We start from the raw sequence: 22674 nt of genomic DNA, 5'->3' as shown, positions 1-22674 counted from the left end.
CTCTCGTTCCCCCCTGCTCTGGCGTTTCCTCCCTCTCGTTCCCCCCCTGCTCTGCGGGTTGCCTCTCGTTCCCCCGCTCTGGTGTTTCCCCCTCTCGTTCCCCCTGCTCTGGTGTTTCCCCCTCTCATTCCCCCCTGCTATGTACATATATACACAGACATATATATACGTATATTTACATCTGTTGTTGGTGTGTCTGTTAAACAAACAAAACAAAAAATCTTTAAATAAAAAGAAAAACAACGAAAAATATCAGTAAAAGAAAAGAAAAACAATTGAAAAAAGACAAAGCAAGTTCAAATAAATAAATAAATGTATATTGTGTTTTGCTGTGAACCCTAATAGCCCGATCGAAGCAGACTTCCTGTAAGTATTTGCAGAGATAAACAGAAGAGTCCCGAGAGCAGAGGTGAGTTTGTCGAGTCTTTATTAAGAAAAGTAACCCTGATCCAGAACACAGTGCAGAAACAAGGCCGAGTCACACAGTCAACACCCCGACACCACATCTGATCGGGGTCACCGTGTGTTACCTGCGTGAACGCCGTCCTGCAGACAGTTTACACACTTCTGTACAGCCGCTATGGGAACAGAGACGGGACAAAATGGGACTGAGGAGGAAGAGGAGGAGGCCAGTCGATTAGCAAAACACAAACACCTTCATATTCAGGAAAACAAACAAAAAAGAGCCTGAGGGAAGATTTTATTCTCAAATCCAATATTAAAAAGCTTTGAAAAAAAACAAACACATGATGGTACTTTGGACAAAAAACTCAAAATGTCACCAAAATGATCCTTTGATCAGCCACGTTAGATTTCTCTCTGCAACACACACTTACACTTCAAGAGATAAAGCTAATGTAGCCGATTGCTAACTTAGAAACCTGTAGGTTAAGTGAAAAAAGTGCTGACATTAGTTAACTAATGCTAACATAATGTGGAGCTTACAAAATGTAGCCAACTGATCATTTAAGCTCATGTTGTGTATTTTATTTGTTTTGAGATCTAGCTAACACAGCGGACCGCTAACATTAGCTATTCCCGTTGTCCTGGACGTTAAGCTAACAACTAATAGTATGCACTGTGTTAACTTTCTGCAAGTCATCATTAGGGATCCAGTTTGTTTGGAGCTAAAGCTAATGCAGCTAACATAAGCTACATAACTGGTTTAGAGACAATTACTAACTGCGAAAGTTATGAACTTAGCTTCATCTTCAAGTCCATAATGCTGAACATGTAACTGACTACTAAAAATAGTGTAGAGCTAACATTACGGACCGGACTTGCTTTAGAGCTAGCGCTACTGACTGCTAACATAAGTTAATGTCATGGATTTTGCCAGTTTTGGATGACTAACATAGCTAACTGATAATATAAGGTAATGCAAAAGATTTGTTTTGCGATATAGCTAATGTAGCTGACTGCTAACATTAGCTTGCTTAGTTGGCTTAGATGTAAAGCTAACATTAGCTTTAACTGCGTTAGTTGTCCAAGTCCACTCACTGCTAACATTAGCTTCTATTGTTACTTACCTAAGAGGTAAAGCTAACATTGTGCCGACATTAGCGACACTGTGGATCCAGTGACAGTAGCTACTATTATGGGCTTGGAGATGAAACCGACCGCTAACATTACTTTACTTGAGGTAAAGCTAATGTAACGCTAACATGAGCTAACTTTTTGGATCCAGTTGGTTTGGAAATGATGCAAAATGTAGCTCACTGCTAACATAATGCTACATTCACGTGGTGTCAAATGTATTAGATGAATGAGTTCCCGAATGGGACAAAGCCTGTAAACGTCCCCTCAAATCGACTCCAAAAGTCTGCATCTTTTTTTGCTAGCTGAGTTGGCACCATAGTTCATGTCAAGATACTTTAGTTTACAGATTGCACGTACATTTTTTGCTCGTGTAATTTGTAAAATGGTATCAGCTTGTAACAGTTAGCCGTCTACGTAGAGTGAGTTAGAGAAGTTATTTATTAGCATTAACTTAAGTCAGGTGAAGCAATATGAGTGGTTTTAGGGAGAAAGTATAACTATAAAGCTTCAAACTGGATTAAATTAAAACCGTGACGCACTTTTGTTGCTTTTCATCACTTGTTTCAACGTTTTTGTCACTTTTCCCGATGTCCTTGTCAGTTTTTTTCCTGCACTTTTTGACATTGACACTTTTTTCTATTTATTCTATCTATTTATTCAATGAAAGTAGTGAACTGATTATTTGTTGTACTTGTGAAGAGCGTTGTACAGAACCATCCACGTTATTTATTTTGACAATTAGGTTGAAAGAAACCCAGATTTCTGATACAGAAACGTTTTTAAAATGTGGTCCAATGTGACCCGAGGACAACAGCATGGTTAAACTTAAACTCTGAGCAATAAAACACAACACGTCTTCTTTGTAGCATTCATGTTTTTCCCCACATTACGACTTAATCTTGAACACCAACAAGTTGGAAGAAGGACTTCCTAACTCGAGAAACGGGACCATCAGGGAGTACCTGAATGCAGCATGGGCTAATATTCGGAGCTCATATTAACCCAACTACTACTGATGTTTGTAGCCAGCTATCTTTTATTCTGCGGATCATTTCGGAGTAAGATTTCAAGTTGTTTAGCCCAAAGACCAGATGAGTTTACAGCAGATGTTCAAAGTCAGAAAGATGTGACCTCAGGCTTCAGTAAGGCAGAGCTGGACCTGAAGAAAGGGGGGAGGGAGAGGGGGGGATTGTTCAGGAAAACAACACATTAAAAAGAAGAAAAAAAAAAATAATAATAATAAAGTGAATAAATCCTATGGAGGTTAAAATCAGAGGGGCATCCGGTTGCCCTCGACGCTGATTTTAACAGCGTGTCCCGGCTTCGTCAGGCGGCGGATGTCAGCGATTCGACGCATCTGTTTATCAACGCGGGACATTCCCTTCTTCACCTGGCCGTGCTGCAACAAACACAAAACAACAGATCAGAGAGAAGCTGCCGACGTGTTCAGGGTTGGGTTATATGTCAAACCATCAGGGGTTCTCAAAGTCTGGACCGAGGTCCACAGCCGGCCCAAAACAGCAAGTCGATCCGGACCGGGACCGTGAACATCGTGTTCTGAGTCCAAAACCTCATGAAGTGTAACGCTTTCTATTTCGAAATAAATCTATTGGTCGATACATTGTTAGTAATGTTGACTATGCACGAATAAATCGACCAAAAAAAAAAAAAAAAGCTTCCTTTTACTACATAAAGCCCAAAAAAACCAAAAAAAACAGGCCGAATGTTTTACCTTTGACCTGGAATAAAAATGAGATGCGGACCTTTGAGTGATGCGTTTGAGAACCCCTGATCTATGCCTTTAAAAAGAAAAAGAGAGATGAAATAGGAAGTCTTATGCTGTACTGATGCACACAAACGTTATACAACTTCTTTAAGTTTTAATAAAAGCAGAGCGTTTTTCATCACACGTCATTCTCCGGGGTCATGCAGAGAGAGTTAAAACCCTCGGAGATGATGCATCACCAAACTCCCAAAAGTCACAACCTCAACCCAACAGCAAGTTTGTTAATAGTGTGTGCGAGTGTGTGTCAGTCTGTGTGTCTCAGTCAGTCTGTGTGTCAGTCCGTGTGTCTGTCCGTCCGTGTCTGTCTGTGTCCGGTCCGTGTCTGTCTGTGTCCGTCCGTCCGTGTCTGTCTATGTCTGTCTGTGTCGGTGTGTACGTCTGTCTGTGTGTGTGTGTGTCCGTCCGTCCGTGTCTGTCTGTGTCTGTCCGTCCCGTGTCTGTCTGTGTCCGTCCGTCCGTGTCTGTCTGTGTCTGTGTCTGTGTCGGTGTGTACGTCTGTCTGTGTGTGTGTGTGTCCGTCCGTCCGTGTCTGTCTGTGTCCGGTCGTCCGTGTCTGTCTGTGTCCGTCCGTCCGTCCGTGTCTGTCTATGTCTCGGTGTGTACGTCTGTCTGTGTGTGTGTGTGTCCGTCCGTCCGTGTCCGTCCGTCCGTGTCTGTCTGTGTCCGTCCGTCCGTGTCTGTCTGTGTCCGTCCGTCCGTGTCTGTCTATGTCTGTCTGTGTCTGTGTCGGTGTGTACGTCTGTCTGTGTGTGTGTGTCCGTCCGTGTCTGTCTATGTCTGTCTGTGTCTGTGTCGGTGTGTACGTCTGTCTGTGTGTGTGTGTCCGTCCGTCCGTGTCTGTGTGTCCACTGCTGACGAAAAGGTAAGGAAAAAACCTTCCGAGCTGAAGTTCAATCATCAAGTCAGCAGATGAGACGATGAAATAGGTCCAGTTTGAGTAACAGAGTCGTTAATCTGAAGGTGCCTAATCTGAATGCCGAAACGCTGCACAAAAGATTTATATTACAAGTTAAAAACGGTAAAACTACAGACGGGTGTGACGATCTTGAAGACAGTCCCAAGCTACTTGTGACAGACGGACCGGTGGAGACATGTTGCTGTTCCTAACACGAGATTTGGTTTATCGAAGACGCTAGCAAAGCAACACAGGACAGACAAGGTGCACAGCAGAGACCACAGATATGTCGGTACTCCGTGTCTAACTCCGTGTCTTTAAACGTTAGGACAGTTAGGACTAGAAATAAGCCTGCGCGGCGGTGGGACAGTCACTGAAACGGCCCATGTGTGTGACATCCTGTTGTGTTCTTTAACACCCGATAGAGCAGAAGTAGACTTTATATTTCACAGTTCCTGTTTTCCGTCAGATCAATTATAGATCTGGACGTTTCTGAGCACACTTGAAGGCAGCTTCATTTGCCGGAGAAATGAGCTGTTCCACAAACTCCCGGGCAGTTCAGAGCTTGCGTTTGGCGTTTTAAATCTTTCTCGTGGCAGAGATAGAGGCAGTGATGTTTCCTGTTTGTTGTACGGGATTCTCACACCGCCTCCAAACACACCCACAAGTCTGATCCACGCTCACATGACTGGCCGCCGCAGCCCGACTGGCCGGCCGCCGCAGCCCGACTGGCCGGCCGCCGCAGCCCGACACAGGGTTGCGTTCCTCCAAAAGTTGACTCGGCCTCAACTTTTCCAGCAGGGTTTATCTTCTTCTACCTCTTTTGGCTTCCCCCGCCGCAGCCTAAACGCACTACACCCCATTCAAAATAAATGGGGTGTTTTTTTTCACTGGACCGTCTGACGGCCAACGCAGTGTGCGTGAATAAAGTCTATATCGACGTCAGATTTCCCTCATTTCAGCCAGATGTCCGTCCCCGTCCTCTGTCTCTGTGTTGGCGTTCTAACCTCCGGCTGATTTGTGAGGACTATGGTTAACTGCTCCTCAGATCTCTGCAGGGTAAATCCAGACAGCTAGCTAGACTATCTGTCCAATCTGAGTTTTCTGTTGAACGACTAAAACTACTTTTGAACGTCCACACGTTCCACCAAAACCAGTTCCTTCCTGAGGCTGTTTAGCAGAGGCACCGTGGCTCCGTGCGGAGCTTAGCGCCGCCCAAAGCGATTGTGATTGGTTTGAAGAAATGCCAATAAACCAGAGCAGGTTGTTCTCCCATCCAGGAATGCTGTGTGGACTAACCAGACCCTCCTCCGCAGCTCTGTGGAGGAAGGTCTGTTAAAGCGAGACTGCGACCTAAATGGAGGAAAGTTAGATCAGTGTTGGCGTTAGTCAGTTCTCTGACAAAGACGGTTCCCCACAGACAGATGCTCCACTCCGTCTCTTATCTGTTCATAAACACACAGCGGAGCATCTTGTCCGGGGGGAAGACTCTTTGCAGACACCACACACACAAGTTCGAGCCATCACCGCACGCCGTCACACCCCCCCATGCAGAAGGACTTACTGCCCCTGCCCCCCCATCTGCGGGCCGGCAGCGGGAACTACAGGGGCATTCGGTTTCCCTCTATGCTGATCTTGACAGCTCCCTGCAGGCGGCTCAGTTTCCTCTGCTCGGCAAAGCGCCGCTTGTGCTTCTCCACCATGCTGATGCCTTTCTTATAGCCGCTCTACAGAGGACCAATCACAGCTCAGCTGATTACCTCACTTCGTGTGTACAGACAGACCCCCCCCCCACCCCCCCCCACCAGAATGACGCTTCCCACACAGGGTCATCCCGCTCTCAGCGACACCACATTTTCTCATTCAAGTTCCTTTCAGTGAGAGCTAGAAGTTTATACAGTGTATCGTCACAGAAATGTGTTTAATATACCAAATATAAAATCTGCATTACATAAATAAAAGTATTAGATATAACACAAAAGTCTAAATGTTGACATTTATTGAAATATTGCCAATGTATCTATTATTATTTCAAGACATTTATTCCGAAATATGCCTATGAAGTAAATGCTGAATAAAGACGAGGGCTGTGTCTCAAAGCGCGTACTGTCACACTTCAAACACTTAGTCTTAAGTATATAGTGGAGGTAATATAAACGCACTGAAAGTACCAGGATGACCCCCTAAAAACGGTCAAAAAGTTCAGCGTGGAACGATGGACCCTACTCGCACTAAACGGGCGCCGTCTTGACTACGAAGCCTTGACCGGCAGCTGATTGGACGAACGCGTCACGTGGGTCTGGCCGCTCGAGAATTTCAAACTGAACCGTCATGGCGTCTCGTTCTGAATACGATCTCGTATTTTACTAAAATAGTTCACCGAAACGCGTTTCTGAAAACATTTCAAGCGAGAAACAGGCCGTGCAGTTGCTGAATCCGCCTGGTTTTATTTGATCGACAAAGGTCACTTTTTAAACCGCCCCTCATTTGCATACAGGAAAGCAAATATTTTTGGCGGGCTGGAAAATCTCGTTCACACGTGTTTGCGTTCGTCGTGTTCGTCCCGCTCGTCGTTTCCGGTAAGTGTTTTAACACAAGTGTTCCTTTTGGGACAATGCTGACCATCGGAAGTGGGCACTACGGCAGTGAGTGGGGCTGTGTGTTGGCAAGAATCTGGCGATACGATACGTATCACGATACGCGGGTCACGACTCAATATACTGCAATATATTTCGATACTGTGCGTAAGGCGAGATATTGGGATTTTGTTAAGTATAATTTCAGAAAAACTAATATTTAAAAAAAAGACACAATGTTCATAAAACTCCAAGAAGTTTACTTTAGGTCAACAATTCAGTACACAGAAAAATCAACCTGCCAGTTTGGGATTGTGGTTCCCAGGTTCTTAGTGAGCTGATGTTTATATGCTGAAGTAGGCCAAAGGTCAGCCATAGCTACGTTTGTTAATACAAAAAAATTAAAGTAAAAAAAGATATTTCCTTTTTGAAAATCGATACAGTATCGCAAAATAAAATATCGCGATACTCAAGTGTATCGATTTTTTTTTACACCCCTAGCAGTAAGTGGTCAGTGCACGTTGTACACAGTGTACTGACGGAAAGTATGCGGAATGAGACACAGCCATGTACTTATTGAACAGTCTGTTGGTTGCAGCTGACAAGGCTTTAACCAGGAAATGGTTATCACATGAGAGACAGACTAACTGGATGGACGGACATCACAACAGACAACACTCATTTTCAATCTATGTTGACTCATATATATACATATATATATATATATATATATATATATATATATATATATATATATATATATACATACACTGTAGGTACTGCCTAATGTATTAATTGTATTTATTTGTACAGTACCTCTTCATTACCTTAAATGGCACTGCATATATTTGGTGTTCAAACAGTTCCCGAGAGGCTGACATCACCCTTTAACTCATGGCCATAACTTGACTCTTTAACTCTCTACAACACGTGACTTGCATTTTAGTTTTTACCTTCAGAAAAAAAAAGGAAAAGAAAAACTCACCCTGTTGGACTCCATCTCTACGTTCCATTTGGGTCGTACGACGTAGTCTTTGTTGGAGGGCATCGGCACCCGGGCCCTGGCGCAGAACCCGGGGTCTCCGGGTCGCAGAGCTCTGAGGGGTGGGGTGGGGGGGGGGAGAGGAGGTTTTGAGATATAATAATAGTAGACAGAGGGCCCTATTTTAACCATCTAAGGGCACGGCGTGAAGCGCCTGGCGCAGGTGCGTTTAGGGGCGTGCCCAAATCCACTTTTGCTAGTTTGACGTCGGGGAAAAAAGGGTCCGGTTCAAAAGGGTTGTACTTAGTGTCTTCATTAATTCATAGGTGTGTTTTGGGCGAAACATGCAATAACCCAATCTGTCACTGGTCGAGTCTCCAGAGGCTGCAGAGCAAGCATCTCACCATCACTAACGTTATCCACATTCATATTTAGACGCAGCAAATGATATATTCAGCTACAAAAGCCCTGGAAGTCGGAGGTTAGAACGGAAGTACAAAGAGTCGTTGCTATGCAGATGATACCCTGCTTGTCTCGTTGGTCTGAACTGGGCTTTGGTGTGATGTGTACGCCTTGGATGTGGACAATATGAGTTATGATGGTAGAGATGTCGATCATGTATTCAACACGGCTGGTTACTCTGCACTTTATTGTTGGTTTTTGTATTTATTTTGTCATTCTGATGTTTTTATTGTTTGTTTTTTTTAGATGTTATTGATGCTGTGGTTTGTACACTGGGACATGTCGTTGAAAGTTGGTCACTAGTGAATATTTTTGGGCTTCTGGTCCATTGGTTTTCAGGTCTCGCGCCATCTCGTTCTGTACTGTATATCTATGTTGTTTTTCGTGTATTGTATGCCTTGCTGTAAAACCCAGGGACGAAATGAAGTTGAAGTGAAAACTGAAGCTCAACTTACTTTTCCTCCCCGGTCAGCTGTTTCTCCAGGTCTCTCCGGGGTGTCTGACCACCCGAACTAGAGAGAGAGCGAGAGAGAGAGAGAGAGAGAGAGAGAGAGAGAGAGAGACACTTTGGTTTATATCAGGATGGATTTAACAGGGATGGGAAGCAGAGCAGAAACACCACCAGCTGAGTCTCCGTGCTATTATTAGCATTCTCCACCTCACAGCAGTTAGTCAGCGTTTCAGCGCAACGCCGAGAAAACACCCGACACCTCCGCAGATTCCCCCGCCGCGTTGCTATCTCTGGACCACCGTCATCGGCACGGGAACACAATCTTCTCCGCCTGAGCCCGTGTAAGTCCGAACGGCTCACGTCTCTTATCTCAGCTGAACTTATGAAGTTATTTTTACACAGGACGACGACGACTGTGGATTCCATCCTCTCATCTCTTACATCCCCTCAAGCGCTTACGCACACAAACACGAGAGGCCATGGATGGGGACTAGTGTTTGGAACACAGCATTCAGACTCGATACTCGTCCTCAAAAAGGACTTCAGACTCCACCTCGAGGTGGGCACAACTCGCCAACAACCATACCCTTTAGGAAATGTGCGTAACCTATAACCTCCCTACGTAACACGTGAAGCACAACGCCTCTCTTGCGAGAGAGAACTACAAACATGTTGCCGGCTTTGGCTTTCAAAACTTCTGACTACAAGGTCCAAAACAAAAGAAGCGCTGAATGCAAAGTATGTAGTATCAAGATAAAAGGAATCTGGCTCAACCATATTTCATTTGATCTGAAAAGCAGCTGAAAGCGCACCCCGATAGGTTAGCACACATCTTTAGCTTAGCACCGGCCATCTAAAGTTAGCTTGCTTCTTGCTTTAGATGCGACGTTGTTCGCTAGAGGTTAAGTAAATGATGAATGAGCACTTGATCGTTTGCCAAAGTTATGGTAGTTTATTTACGTAATCATTTACGTCCCGCTGGCTGCAATGCTTTGAATTCCTGATATATAGCTCTGCAGTGTTCTGATACAACACTCATAACCGCCAGACACTTGAGACTTGACTTGGGCTCTAGCTCAGAGACTTGAGACTTGGGCTCTAGCTCAGAGACTTGAGACTTGGGCTCTAGCTCAGACACTTGAGACTTGGGCTCTAGCTCAGACACTTGACACTTGACTTGGACTCTAGCTCAGAGACTTGACTTGGGCTCTAGCTCAGAGACTTGAGACTTGGGCTCTTGCTCAGACACTTGAGACTTGACTTGGGCTCTAGCTCAGAGACTTGACTTGGGCTCTAGCTCAGAGACTTGAGACTTGGGCTCTAGCTCAGACACTTGAGACTTGGGCTCTAGCTCAGACACTTGAGACTTGGGCTCTAGCTCAGACACTTGAGACTTGACTGCTCAGCTCAGAGACTTGAGACTTGGGCTCTAGCTCAGACACTTGAGACTTGACTTGGGCTCTAGCTCAGACACTTGGGCTCTAGCTCAGACACTTGAGACTTGACTTGGGCTCTAGCTCAGAGACTTGAGCTCTTGCTCAGACACTTGAGACTTGACTTGGGCTCTAGCTCAGAGACTTGAGACTTGACTTGGGCTCTAGCTCAGACACTTGAGACTTGACTTGGGCTCTAGCTCAGACACTTGAGACTTGACTTGGGCTCTAGCTCAGTGACCTGAGACTTGACTTGGACTCTTGCTCAGAGACTAGTGAGCATCTCTGCCGGAGACACAACCTCTAGGCTAGTCTGCAGGCTACCGGTAAGCTAACGTTACCCTGTGTCTTTAGCTGTATGCTACCAGGCGCTAAGCTACCATTGAGTCAAGGGTTTTTTTCCCGCCAAATATGCGGCAAGTAACCAAGGGTGGAGAAAGAAAAATACTCTGAAATCTCCGAACCTTCTGATTTCTGCACAGTGAACTGCGTTTTAGATCGTCTTCGCAATATGTATGTGCGCAGTAAACAAACACATCGTGAAAGACAGTCAGAGATTTGTTGTGTTAGTTGATAGAAAATATCAGTAGAACACCGTCATTCGTTTACGGTCATTCTTTTTCGGTTCGGTTTTGCCTTACATTTGCACTATTTAGAACGTATTGTATATACAGCATATATTATCTTTATACTTGTTGTATGTGTCCTTATTGCACCGTGGGTCGGAGAGAGTCGGATTTTTCGATTCCTCTGCATGTTTGGCACACACAAGTTGACTTGAGACTCAGTCGGCGAGGCCGTGCAAACATGCAGTTTTGAGACTGAACCTGATTGGTGGAGAGAAGACGTCAGGTTCCTCTGCCCTCTCCACTTTCTGAGGCTGACTGGGTAGGGTGGTTGGGGGGGGGGGGGATGAGGAATTAAAGAAGGTAGATTTAAAAGGAACAACAAGTAGAAGGAAGGAAAAGGCTGGAAGGAAAAACAATGTGTGAAGAGAGTGAATGAAAAGAATAAAAAAGGAAAAGGATGTGGGTGAAAATACTAGGGATCGACCAATTATCTGCCTGGCTGATGTCTGTCAGAAGGTGAGGGGTGTAAATGGTTGTACCGGTCAGAAGGTGAGGGGTGTAAATGGTTGTACCGGTCAGAAGGTGAGGGGTGTAAATGGTTGTACCTGTCAGAAGGTGAGGGGTGTAAATGGTTGTACCGGTCAGAAGGTGAGGGGTGTAAATGGTTGTACCTGTCAGAAGGTGGGGGGTGTAAATGGTTGTACCTGTCAGAAGGTGAGGGGTGTAAATGGTTGTACCTGTCGGAAGGTGAGGGGGTGTAAATGGTTGTACCGGTCGGAAGGTGAGGGGTGTAAATGGTTGTACCTGTCAGAAGGTGAGGGGTGTAAATGGTTGTACCGGTCAGAAGGTGAGGGGTGTAAATGGTTGTACCGGTCAGAAGATGAGGGGTGTAAATGGTTGTACCTGTCAGAAGGTGAGGGGTGTAAATGGTTGTACCGGTCAGAAGGTGAGGGGTGTAAATGGTTGTACCTGTCAGAAGGTGAGGGGTGTAAATGGTTGTACCTGTCAGAAGGTGAGGGGTGTAAATGGTTGTACCTGAGTCGTTGTCTCTGAGGCATCTGCTGGTCCAGATCTCTCTGCTGGCGCTCCTCTCTCGTCATCCCCTTGTAGTTGGACGTCAAGCCGAATATCGGCCGCGACCACTCATCTAAACAGACGACAGATTATTATCACCGGCTGGCTACATTGAATGTGTTAACGCATGCGGAGCAGATGCTCCAACGCTACTTGAAACTGGTAACAGACACTTTAAAAAGCCCCCGAGCTGCAGCTCTCTAGGAGCCTGATTTCAGAGAGAGAGAGAGAGAGAGAGAGAGAGAGATTCCTTACTGATAAGTTTGAGGGCGAGGTCTTTGTTGGATCGAGACTCTTTGGGATGTTTGTAGAGAAACATGACGGAGCGCCCGATGCCGCTGTGCTTCAGAGTCTCCTGGCTCACACTGGGCAGCTGCAGGGAGGGAAACATGCGGTCAAACTCTGAAGGAGGCAGAGAGGACGCTGAAGCCGTGACAGGGCCCGCCCATGGCAGGAGAGGAAAAACGCTAGAGGCGTTCGAATGCGTACAGAGAAGTTAATAGATAAAAAAGCGACAAAAACGCAAGAAAATAAAACATCACAAATATCAACAAAAACATTGAAGAAAGCGTCAAATACAGCGAAAAAAACATTGTGACACAAACGTTGAAAAGAAGTGTCAAATGTCAAAAAAAGCGGAAAAGAAATGTTAAAAAAAATGACGAAAAAGACATAAAAGCGACAAAAACGTTGGGAAAAAAAAGCGGGCCGTACTCACTTCCTGCAGGATCCTGAGCAGCTCCTCTCGGATTCTGAGCGCCGGCAGCGATTTGTCTGGAAGAGGACTGATCCACTCTTTAATGGCCGACATCACGCCGCTGTCGATGAACGTCTCCTTCAGATCCTGTCTGAGGGACAAACACCACCGCACGTTACACCCTAATACTATCACACCACCGCACGTTACACCCCAATACTATCACACCACCACACGGTATACCCAAATACTATTACACCACTGCAGGTTACACCCTAATACTATCACACGTTACACCCTAATACTATCACACCACCGCACGTTACACCCTAATACTATCACACGTTACACCCTAATACTATCACACCACCGCAGGTTACACCCTAATACTATCACACCACCACACGTCACATCCTAACACTATCACACCACCACACGTTACATCCTAACACTATCACACCACCACACGTCACATCCAAATACTATCACACGCTACACCCTAATACTAGAACACGACCAAACGTTACACCCTAATACTATCACACCACCACACGTTACACCCTAATACTATCACACCACCACACGTTACACCCTAATACTATCACACGTTACACCCTAATACTGTTACACCCTAATACTATCACACGTTACACCCTAATACTATCACATCGCTACACGTTACACCCTAATACTATCACATCGCTACAGGTTACACCCTAATACTATCACAAGGCCACAAGTTACACCCTAATACCATCACACCACCACACGTTACAACCCAATACCATCACACGTTACAACCCAATACTAGAACACCACCACACGGTATACCCAAATACTATTACACCACCACACGTTACACCCTCATACTATCACACCACCACACGTCACATCCTAACACTATCGCATCGCTACAGGTTACACCCTAATACTATAATAAGGCCACACATTACACCCTAATACTATCACACCACCACACGTTACACCCAAATACTATCACACGCTACACCCTAATACTAGAACACGACCAAACGTTACACCCTAATACTATCACACCACCACACGTTACACCCTAATACTATCACACCACCGCAGGTTACACCCTCATACTATCACACGCTACACCCTAATACTAGAACACGACCAAACGTTACACCCAAATACCACCACACGCTACACCCTAATACTAGAACAACACGACCATACGGTACACCCTAATACTAGAACACGACCACACGTTACACCCTAATACTATCACACGTTACACCCTAATACTATCACACCACCGCACGTTACACCCTCATACTATCACACCACCACACGTCACATCCTAACACTATCACACCACCACACGTTACATCCTCATACTATCACACGTTACACCCTAATACTATCACACCACCGCACGTTACACCCTAATACTATCACACGTTACACCCAAATACTATCACACCACCGCACGTTACACCCTAATACTATCACACCACCACACGTTACACCCAAATACTATCACACGACCGCACGTTACACCCTAATACTAGAACACCACCACACGTTACACCCTAATACTAGAACACGACCACACGTTACACCCAAATACTATCACACCACCGCACGTTATCACATCGCTACAGGTTACACCCTAATACTATCACACCACCACACGCTACACCCTAATACTAGAACAACACGACCATACACTACACCCTAATACTATCACACCACCGCACGTTACACCCTAATACTATCACAGCACCACACGTTACACCCTCATACTATCACACGTTACACCCTAATACTATCACACCACCGCACGTTACACCCTAATACTATCACACGTTACACCCTAATACTATCACACGTTACACCCTCATACTATCACACCACCGCACGTTATCACATCGCTACAGGTTACACCCTAATACTATAACAAGGCCACACGTTACACCCTACTACTATAAGACCGCCACACAGTACACATGAATAGACAGAGTTCTTACTTTTTCAGGTGCATGACGACTTGTGGCAGCAGCGTGAGCTTTTTCAGCGCTGGTTTCTTCTGACTGTTGAGTGTTCGATCCTCCTGTTGAGGCAACACACGGTCAGTATCGCTCACAGCGGGCTACAGGAGAGCACACACAATAAAAGGCTTTTATTTTGACGGGGCGCACCTCCGCGGCTTCGTTCATCTTGCTGATCATGGCGCTGACCACGTCGTCGGCGTCGCTGATGAACGTCCCTCCGTCGCGGTGCCGCCGTTTCCTGCTGTTCATGGCTTTCCTCTTAGCGAGCATGATGTCAAAGTCGGACATGAAGCTGGTGCTACACACACAAACTTACATTATACGTTCTGGAATCACGTTAGGAAAACAGTTTAAGAAGCATTAAAAAAAAATATGGTTTTCACAAGGTAAAGGGAGGATTTAGCATTTCATTTGGCCGACTCAAAGTTTGTGTTTTTGTAGCTAACTACACATATTTGTTCGTAGTTATGTGCGCATTTTTAACCGATAACTGCGTCAGGTCGGTCTGGAGATGTGCCAAGTTTGGTACAGGTCGGCACAGATCAGACCCCAATAACACTCAAAAAGGTTAAAGCCAAAACTTGCTAAAGAAGTCCAACTACAATCAGTCTTTTAGTTAGTTTCATTCCGATTACCGTATTTTCCGGACTATAAGTCGCACTTTTTTTTCATGCTTTGGCTGGTCCTGTGACTTATAGTCAGGTGCGACTTATATATCAAAATATATATAATGTAACATGTTTTTAAATGTTATTTCATGCTGAAAACATTACCGTCTACAGCCGCGAGAGGCGCTCTAGGCTTGTGACGACTATACGCTGCTCCTAAAGACAACTGAGAAAGAAAAGAAGCTGCAGGAGACTGCAGGTAGTAAAACACGCAGCCGAAAACGGTCATCGAGCAGCAGAACGAGAGTTTGGAGTGAGAGAGAAACTTGTGAGGGACTGGAGAAAAGGTTAGTCTTACTGCAATGAAGAAAACAAAGAAAGCTAGTCGTGCTGAAATCCAGATGGCCAGAGCTGGAGGAAGGAGTCCACAGATGGGTGCTTGAACAACGTGCTGCTGGGAGAGGCTCGTCAACAGTGCCGTTACGTTACGTTAACATAGAGGACACCTACCGTATTCAGCCCCTTGTTCTGGGGGCTGTTGGGGAGTTTAATAACTGTTAATGTGTTACGTTAACGTAGAGGACACCTACCGTATTCAGCCCCTTGTTCTGGGGGCTGTTGGGTAGTTTAATAACTTTCCTTTCCAGATTAAATGTCTGTTCTTGGTCTTGGATTTTGTGAAATAAATTCCTAAATAAATGCGACTTATAGTCCAGTGTGACTTATATATGTTTTTTTTCCTCTTCATGACGCATTTTTTGACTGATGCGACTTATAGTCCGGAAAATACGGTAGTTGCTGCCTAAACCGGCTTCGGGTGCCGCACCGAAGCCTTATAACGGCGGGAAAAACCCGGCTTACTCTTGGCCGCTGCGGTCGACTCCTTCGTCCGAGTCCGACTCCTCCTGCCGCTCCTGCTTCTCCTCCTTCTTGTCCCCCTCGAGATCCTCCTGGTTGAAACCCTGCAAAAAGGTGGGGGGGGGGGACACATACACACTTTACGTCTCAATCCTATTTGTAAGTGCTGTTAAATATGTGCTGCGTTCATAGTAAACTTATAGTTAATCTCATACGGTAAATAAAAAAGGAAATGTGTTCAATGTAAAGTTTAAAATGTGAATGTGATGCAATAGTTTTTAGATGTTGGTCCATCGTGTTCTCTGCTAGTTAAGCTGCCATGTGATCTCATCTAAAAGCAACAAAGACACGAGGAGCCGCCCTCACCGTGAACTCCTCTTCCTCCTCGTCTCCGGACTCTCCAAAGATGTCGGCGATCATTTTCCTGAAAGGAACGGGAGGGGTCAAAAGGTCAGCGCCAGCTTTTACCTGGGGGGGGGGGGTTGGACTCGCAGAAACAGAGACGCCGAGTTGGCTTCAGATTGGTCAAGTACTCACTCCTCCTCTTCGCCTTCTCCCGATTCGCTGTCGCTGCCGAACAGCGCCTTCTCGTCCTTCTGGCCGCCGCCGGCCTTGGCGCGCTCGTCGTCCTCGCTGCCGCTGTCCGAGCCCAGCTCTCTCAGTTTGGCCGCCATGCTCTTGTCGGGGCCGAGCTGGCCGCCGTCGCTGTCCGAGTTCCCGTCATCCGACACCGCCCGACTCCTCTTCGCTGCTCCGAGAGAACAAACGGAGGACAGGTGGGTTTACACTACGCGCGCATCTGCGTCTTAGACGTTGGAAAACTGTCGGGTCGACTAGTGGTGCCTTCGCAAAAATATTAACAACAGTTTAGATACACAGTCACCAATCACGTGACTACAGTCAGGGGGTGAAGGCAAATAATACAGACAGCTAGAGCAGTTCAGTTCAGAAGGCAACCAAAGAGTGAGAGTCTCTGCCTCCCCGAAGGGGGTTTATGGGTAATTCCACATCTTGACTACGGCCACATTAGTGACTTAGACCTTCAGAAACCTTTGTTCCCGTAAGTGTCGGTCAGACAGGTGTCGTCTTACCTGGTTTGTCCGCGTTCTCCTCGTCCTCGCTGTCTGACAGGATGGCCTTCTTCCTCTTCACTGCAACACACACAGAGAGACACACACACACACACACACACACACACACACACACACACACTAATGAGGGCTGAAGGAACGTTGCATGACGTAGCACGATGTGGTTTGTACGTCGGACGTTTTGTTCCTTTTAGTCCGTGTCTGTGTTGGCCTACTATTTTCTTTCCCCCTGAAGTGTACGTGGGTTTCATGTAATCTTAGTTATTATTACGTTGGTTGCTACAACAATCTCTTAACGCCCTCGCTCGTGACACACAGGGACAGCGATGCCCGTTTCAGCTCACGAGACGTCCAACTAGGGCTGAAACGATCCCTCCAGTAACTCCAACGAACCGATCACAAAAAGCCCTCGAGCAAAAAGCTCCGTTTAATCAGCGCAACTGACGTTGTACGGCTCACTGCGTTTCCGCACGGAGGATTATTACCAGCGCACAAGAGGGCAGCAATTCAGCACGGGGCAGAGAGGGCGGGACAGGAAGCCGTGCGCAGAGACGAAATACAACATCCGGTTTATTTTCAAAATGAAACACACCGTGCTCACGGCGGATCACATCTCCCTGAAAACACAGCTCAGGGTTGGCTTTTGTTGTTCCATTCTACGAGATCTCGCGAGATCCCGCGAGATCCCGCGGGTCCTCGCGACTACAGCTGCCGGTCGGCGACCGACGGACGGCGGAGCACGCAGCCGATCCGCAGTTGGTGGAATTTCAGGGTAAGAGAAGAGACAGGCGAGAGAAAAACGACAGAAAGTTTGGGATCAACGTAAGCTGCAAACATGCTGCTACAGCATGCTACTCTGCTAATGGCCGTGTTTTACAAACGAGAGCTGTCGGTTTGTAGTCCAACTGTTTATTAGTTTGCTACTAATCTCTGGAAGACTTGGAGTTCAGCTTTTCTTTGAGAAAAGAACAAAGAACGGCCATGAAGTCATTCTTAAAAAAGGAAGACGTGTTCGGAGTTCAGAGTGTAATCTATCAACTAGCTCTTCTCTGATTGGTTGAAGAGCTGTCCTATTGTGTGCAGAGGGAATCTGAAAGACAGCTGTTTATCCCGCCCCTCAGATTGAGCCCAGCCAATGGGGAGTTCCCAGACCCAACATCTGGATGTGGGGCAGACCCAGACCCAACATCTGGATGGGGGTCAGACCCAGACCCAACATCTGGATGGGGGTCAGACCCAGACCCAGACCCAACATCTGGATGTGGGTCAGACCCAGACCAACATCTGATGTGGGGCAGACCCAGACCCAACATCTGGATGGGGGTCAGACCCAGACCCAACATCTGGATGGGGGTCAGACCCAGACCCAGACCCAACATCTGGATGTGGGTCAGATCCAGACCAACATCTGGATGGGGGTCAGACCCAGACCCAACATCTGGATGGGGGTCAGACCCAGACCCAACATCTGGATGGGGGTCTGGGAACTCAACTCTCCCGATTAATCGACGATGGAGACAGCTGCTGATTATTCCTCTACGGATCGACCAGAGGTCCGTACCTGGCTTCTCGTCTTCGTCGTCGCTGTCTTCCTTCTGCTTCCTCTCCTCTTCCTGTTGCTCTCCATCGCTTCCTGCCGCAGCCTTCTTCCTCCCCGCCTCCGCCTCCTCCTCGCTGTCAGACTGCATCACAGCCTTCCACTTCCCCCCTGCTGCTGCTCCTCCTCCTCCTCCTCCTCCTCCTCCCCCCTCCTCCTCTGCCTCCTCTGGCCGTTTCTCCGCCTCCTCCTCGCCGTCTGAGTCTATCTGCGCCCCCTTGCGTCTGCCGGGCGTCTCTGTCTCAGAGTCACTGTCGGCGGGGTTGGACCCGCGGCCGGGAGACGCCGCCGGCTTGGCGTCCTCGTTCTCCGAGTCGCTGTCTGCGGCCGCCCTGGGCTTCCGCTCCCCCCCCTCCTCCTCCATGTCCGAGCCGCTCCCCGCGCGTTTGGCGGCGGGCGACGCTGGCCCGTCCTCGTCGTCCGACCCTCTGTGTTTGACGGGCGACGACCCGCCCTCCTCCTCCTCGTCGGACGCGCTCGCCCTGCGTTTGACCGGAGAGGAGTCGGAGTCGCTGTCGGCGCGCCGGGGGGCCTCCGTCTCTGAATCGCTTTTGTTGCTGCCCTCGTCCTGTTGAGACAAACGGGGGGGGGGGGTTAGAGTCTTGGTAAGTCTGGCGTAGCTACGCCACAGATGCATTCTGGGATGTTTGCAACAGAACAGGACACAACTTTTCTCCTTCTTCTCCGATTGGTTCCGTTTTGTTGTCTATTTCTTCACTCTCTGTGTGTATATATATATATGTGTGTGTCTCTGTGTGTGTGTGTGTGTGTGTGTCTCTGTGTGTGTGTCTCTGTGTGTGTGTCTCTGTGTGTGTGTCTCTGTGTGTGTGTGTGTGTGTGTGTCTGTGTGTGTGTGTCTCTGTGTGTCCGTGTGTCTCCGTGTGTGTGTCTCCGTGTGTGTGTCTCTGTGTGTCTGTCTCTGTGTGTCTGTCTCTGTGTGTGTGTCTCTGTGTGTGTGTGTGTCTCGTGTGTGTGTCTCCGTGTGTCTGTCTCCGTGTGTGTGTCTCCGTGTGTGTGTGTCTCCCTCTTCTGATTGGTTCCGTTCTCTCTATCCATTTCTTCACTCACACTGTCGAAATATACACACACACACACACACACACACACACACACACACACCCCCCCCCCCCAACATTAGCTAAGGTCTTCAGGCGTATGAATAAAGAGGCGTGCTTTACTTCATGGGCTGTGTATTTGTACATTATCTGGGTCACATGACAGAGAGACATAACAAAAGACGTATCCTGGAATTCATTCAAAACTTTTGTGTGTTTGAAAAAGTAATACATGAATAAATGTTTCAAAAATGTGACTGAAAGAGACAATTATATTGTTCATCGTTATTATTTCCGAAACAATTAATAGTCCAGTAAAGGTTGAACTGTTACAGCATTACGGCACAGATTCTCCGTACTAACGAGGCAATACAAGGATCAAAGTTCAGAAAGAGACGTTCCTTCAGCCCTCACTGTGTCTCTGTGTGTGTGTCCCTGTGTGTGTGTCTCTGTGTGTGTGTGTGTGTGTGTGTGTCTCTGTGTGTGTGTGTGTGTGTGTGTGTGTCTCTGTGTGTGTGTGTGTGTGTGTGTGTCTCTGTCTCCGTGTGTGTGTCTCTCTGTGTGTGTGTGTGTCTCTCTCTGTGTGTGTGTGTGTGTGTGTGTGTGTCTCCGTGTGTGTGTGTGTGTGTGTGTGTGTGTGTGTGTGTGTGTGTGTGTGTGTGTGTGTGTGTGTGTGTCTCTCTGTGTGTGTGTGTGTGTCTGTGTGTGTCTCTGTGTGTGTGTGTCTCTGTGTGTCTCTGTGTGTGTGTGTGTCTCTCTGTGTGTGTGTGTCTCTCTCTGTGTGTGTGTGTGTGTGTGTGTGTCTCTGTGTGTGTGTGTGTGTGTGTGTGTGTGTGTGTGTGTCTCTGTGTGTGTGTGTCTGTGTCTCTGTGTGTGTGTCTCTGTGTGTGTGTGTGTGTGTCTCTGTGTGTGTGTGTCTCTGTGTGTGTGTGTGTGTGTGTGTGTCTCTGTGTGTGTGTCTCTATGTGTGTGTGTCTCTGTGTGTGTGTGTCCTCTGTGTGTGTGTCTCTGTGTGTGTGTGTGTCTCGTGTGTGTGTGTGTCTCTGTGTGTGTGTCTCTGTGTGTGTGTCTCTGTGTCTCTGTGTGTGTGTGTCTGTGTGTGTGTGTCTCTGTGTGTGTGTGTGTCTCTGTGTGTGTGTCTCTGTGTGTGTCTCTCTCTCTCTGTGTGTGTGTGTGTGTGTGTGTGTGTGTGTGTGTGTGTGTGTGTCTCTGTGTGTGTGTGTCTCTGTGTGTGTGTGTGTGTGTGTGTCTCTCTCTGTGTGTGTGTGTGTGTGTGTGTGTGTCTCTGTGTGTGTGTCTCTGTGTGTGTGTGTCTCTGTAGAAGCGGAGATATCTGAAGAGGACGTGGAGGCTGCCGTTTACTGTCTGACCTCAGATTGATGTCCGGCGTCGCTCCTCGCCTCCTCCTCGCCGTCTGACGCCGGGTGTTCATCCTGAACGGGAGTGCCGCCGCCGTCATCTGCAGAAAGAAACCCAACGGGGTCAGGGACACGCGCCAGCATTTCATTTCATCACACAGGATTACAAACGCCTGCACAGAGCCAGGGCACGGAAGAATTCAGGTCGTTTGTCTGGAACTCCCGTGCAGATTTAAAGCGTCTCTCTCATTAAATAATGTTACCTAAAACCACAGAGCTCCGTCTATGAACGCTTTGGATACACGCCGAACTGGAAAACACGCCCAAATATTATGTCTCTTAATGTTATCTTTTACTTTCATGCGTTATTTCCTTGTGATCTTTAAAAACGTTCAATTTCTGCATGGAGTTTGGCGTGGAGACTGTAGAAAAGCCTGGAAATCAGCTGCAAAAAAAGGGCGTAGGAACTGTTTAGACATTTTTTTGTGTTTGACAGTGAGTGAAGAACGTCCCTGGTTATGTCCTGATTTCATCTGACATGTCTGTTACTTCACATTAGCGTTGGGGGGGGTTTCCCGCCATTATAAGGTTTAGGTGCAGCACCTGAACCCTGAGAATAAATGTAACTAAAAAGACTTTTCTCTGGTCTAAATGATCGGAGGTATTTATTTATTATCTGCTCTAGCTTTTCCCCGAGGTTAAAGACCCAGATGTGGTGAGAACGGGTTCAAAACGACGTGTACAAAATACGCAAAACTGCCACAAACTGTGCAAGGAACTCTTTTACATCAATTTGGAGAGTTATTGTCTCCATTTCCGTGTCCAAAACGTTGGAAAAGCTAGAGCAGATAATAAATAACCAACATTCAAAAAGCTAAAAGACAGAACTCAACGCTGAAGACGTCCCAACGACAACCATTAGATCTGAGAAAAGACTTTTAGTTACATTCAGAAACATTACAATGGAGGGAAACCCCTGGAGTCTACAGCAGCTACTCTGGGGCCGACATGTTGATGCTTGCACTGTGAATAACCAACAGTGCTGCTGACCCCAAAAATCACAATTCCGTTACAAATATCATGTAGGCTAGATAACCTTTAACCCGGGCTAAAACAGCCTGGATGTGACCCACTCTGAGGCAGCCAAAGTGGGTCTGAGACTATCAGGTATGTATCTCACTCGTCTACGGTCTACACGCCAAACTCCATGCAATAATCATGCGTTTTAACGATTCACAGGTAAATAAAGTCAGACGAAGGTTTTCTTCTACACGGATCACCAAACAGGTCTGTCTGCACAGAGGTGCTTTGAGCAGGAAAATCCACTTTTAAAAAAACAACAACATAACAGACAGATCTTCTACCGTTTGTATATCATACTTTAGTCAAAAGCCATGTATTTTAAGGTCAATATGTAGATAACAGCCAGTAGAAAACGAGCCCGAGTCAGGCTAAATTACCAGGCAGTCATACTGTGTGTGAAGCAAGGCCTTTACACCGAATGATAACAAAAACAATGATTACAGGCTTTTTACCGTCTACACGCCAAACTCAATGCAAAATATGAGCGTTTTAAAAGTTCACACGTGAATAAAACATGATAGTTAAAATATAACAGA

General features: G+C 46.8%; 1 protein-coding gene across 3 annotated transcripts in view; it reads right to left on the bottom strand.

The window, feature by feature from the left end:
- Positions 1-410: 410 nt before the first annotated feature.
- iws1 (interacts with SUPT6H, CTD assembly factor 1) overlaps positions 411-22674 on the bottom strand; it is a 22809-nt gene continuing 545 nt past the window's right edge. The window contains exons 2-16 of one of the 3 annotated variants that reach the window (XM_078247196.1): positions 21068-21156; positions 18607-19210; positions 17046-17105; positions 16492-16705; positions 16321-16378; positions 15958-16058; positions 14636-14786; positions 14465-14547; positions 12486-12615; positions 12023-12140; positions 11729-11840; positions 8696-8752; positions 7782-7893; positions 5785-5947; positions 2847-2938 (exon numbers count right to left, since the gene is read on the bottom strand). In XM_078247196.1, coding sequence (XP_078103322.1) covers positions 5822-5947; positions 7782-7893; positions 8696-8752; positions 11729-11840; positions 12023-12140; positions 12486-12615; positions 14465-14547; positions 14636-14786; positions 15958-16058; positions 16321-16378; positions 16492-16705; positions 17046-17105; positions 18607-19210; positions 21068-21156 — 2015 coding nt within the window. In that variant the 3' untranslated portion in view covers positions 2847-2938; positions 5785-5821. Of the gene's footprint in view, positions 2939-5784; positions 5948-7781; positions 7894-8695; positions 8753-11728; positions 11841-12022; positions 12141-12485; positions 12616-14464; positions 14548-14635; positions 14787-15957; positions 16059-16320; positions 16379-16491; positions 16706-17045; positions 17106-18606; positions 19211-21067; positions 21157-22674 lie in introns of all 3 variants that reach the window. The other 2 variants (XM_078247193.1, XM_078247195.1) reach the window with 2 other exon arrangements.

This window comes from Sander vitreus, chromosome 3 (genome assembly GCF_031162955.1).
Source record: "Sander vitreus isolate 19-12246 chromosome 3, sanVit1, whole genome shotgun sequence".
NCBI classification, from domain to species: Eukaryota; Metazoa; Chordata; class Actinopteri; order Perciformes; family Percidae; genus Sander; species Sander vitreus.
This window is presented reverse-complemented; position numbering and strand designations above follow the sequence as displayed.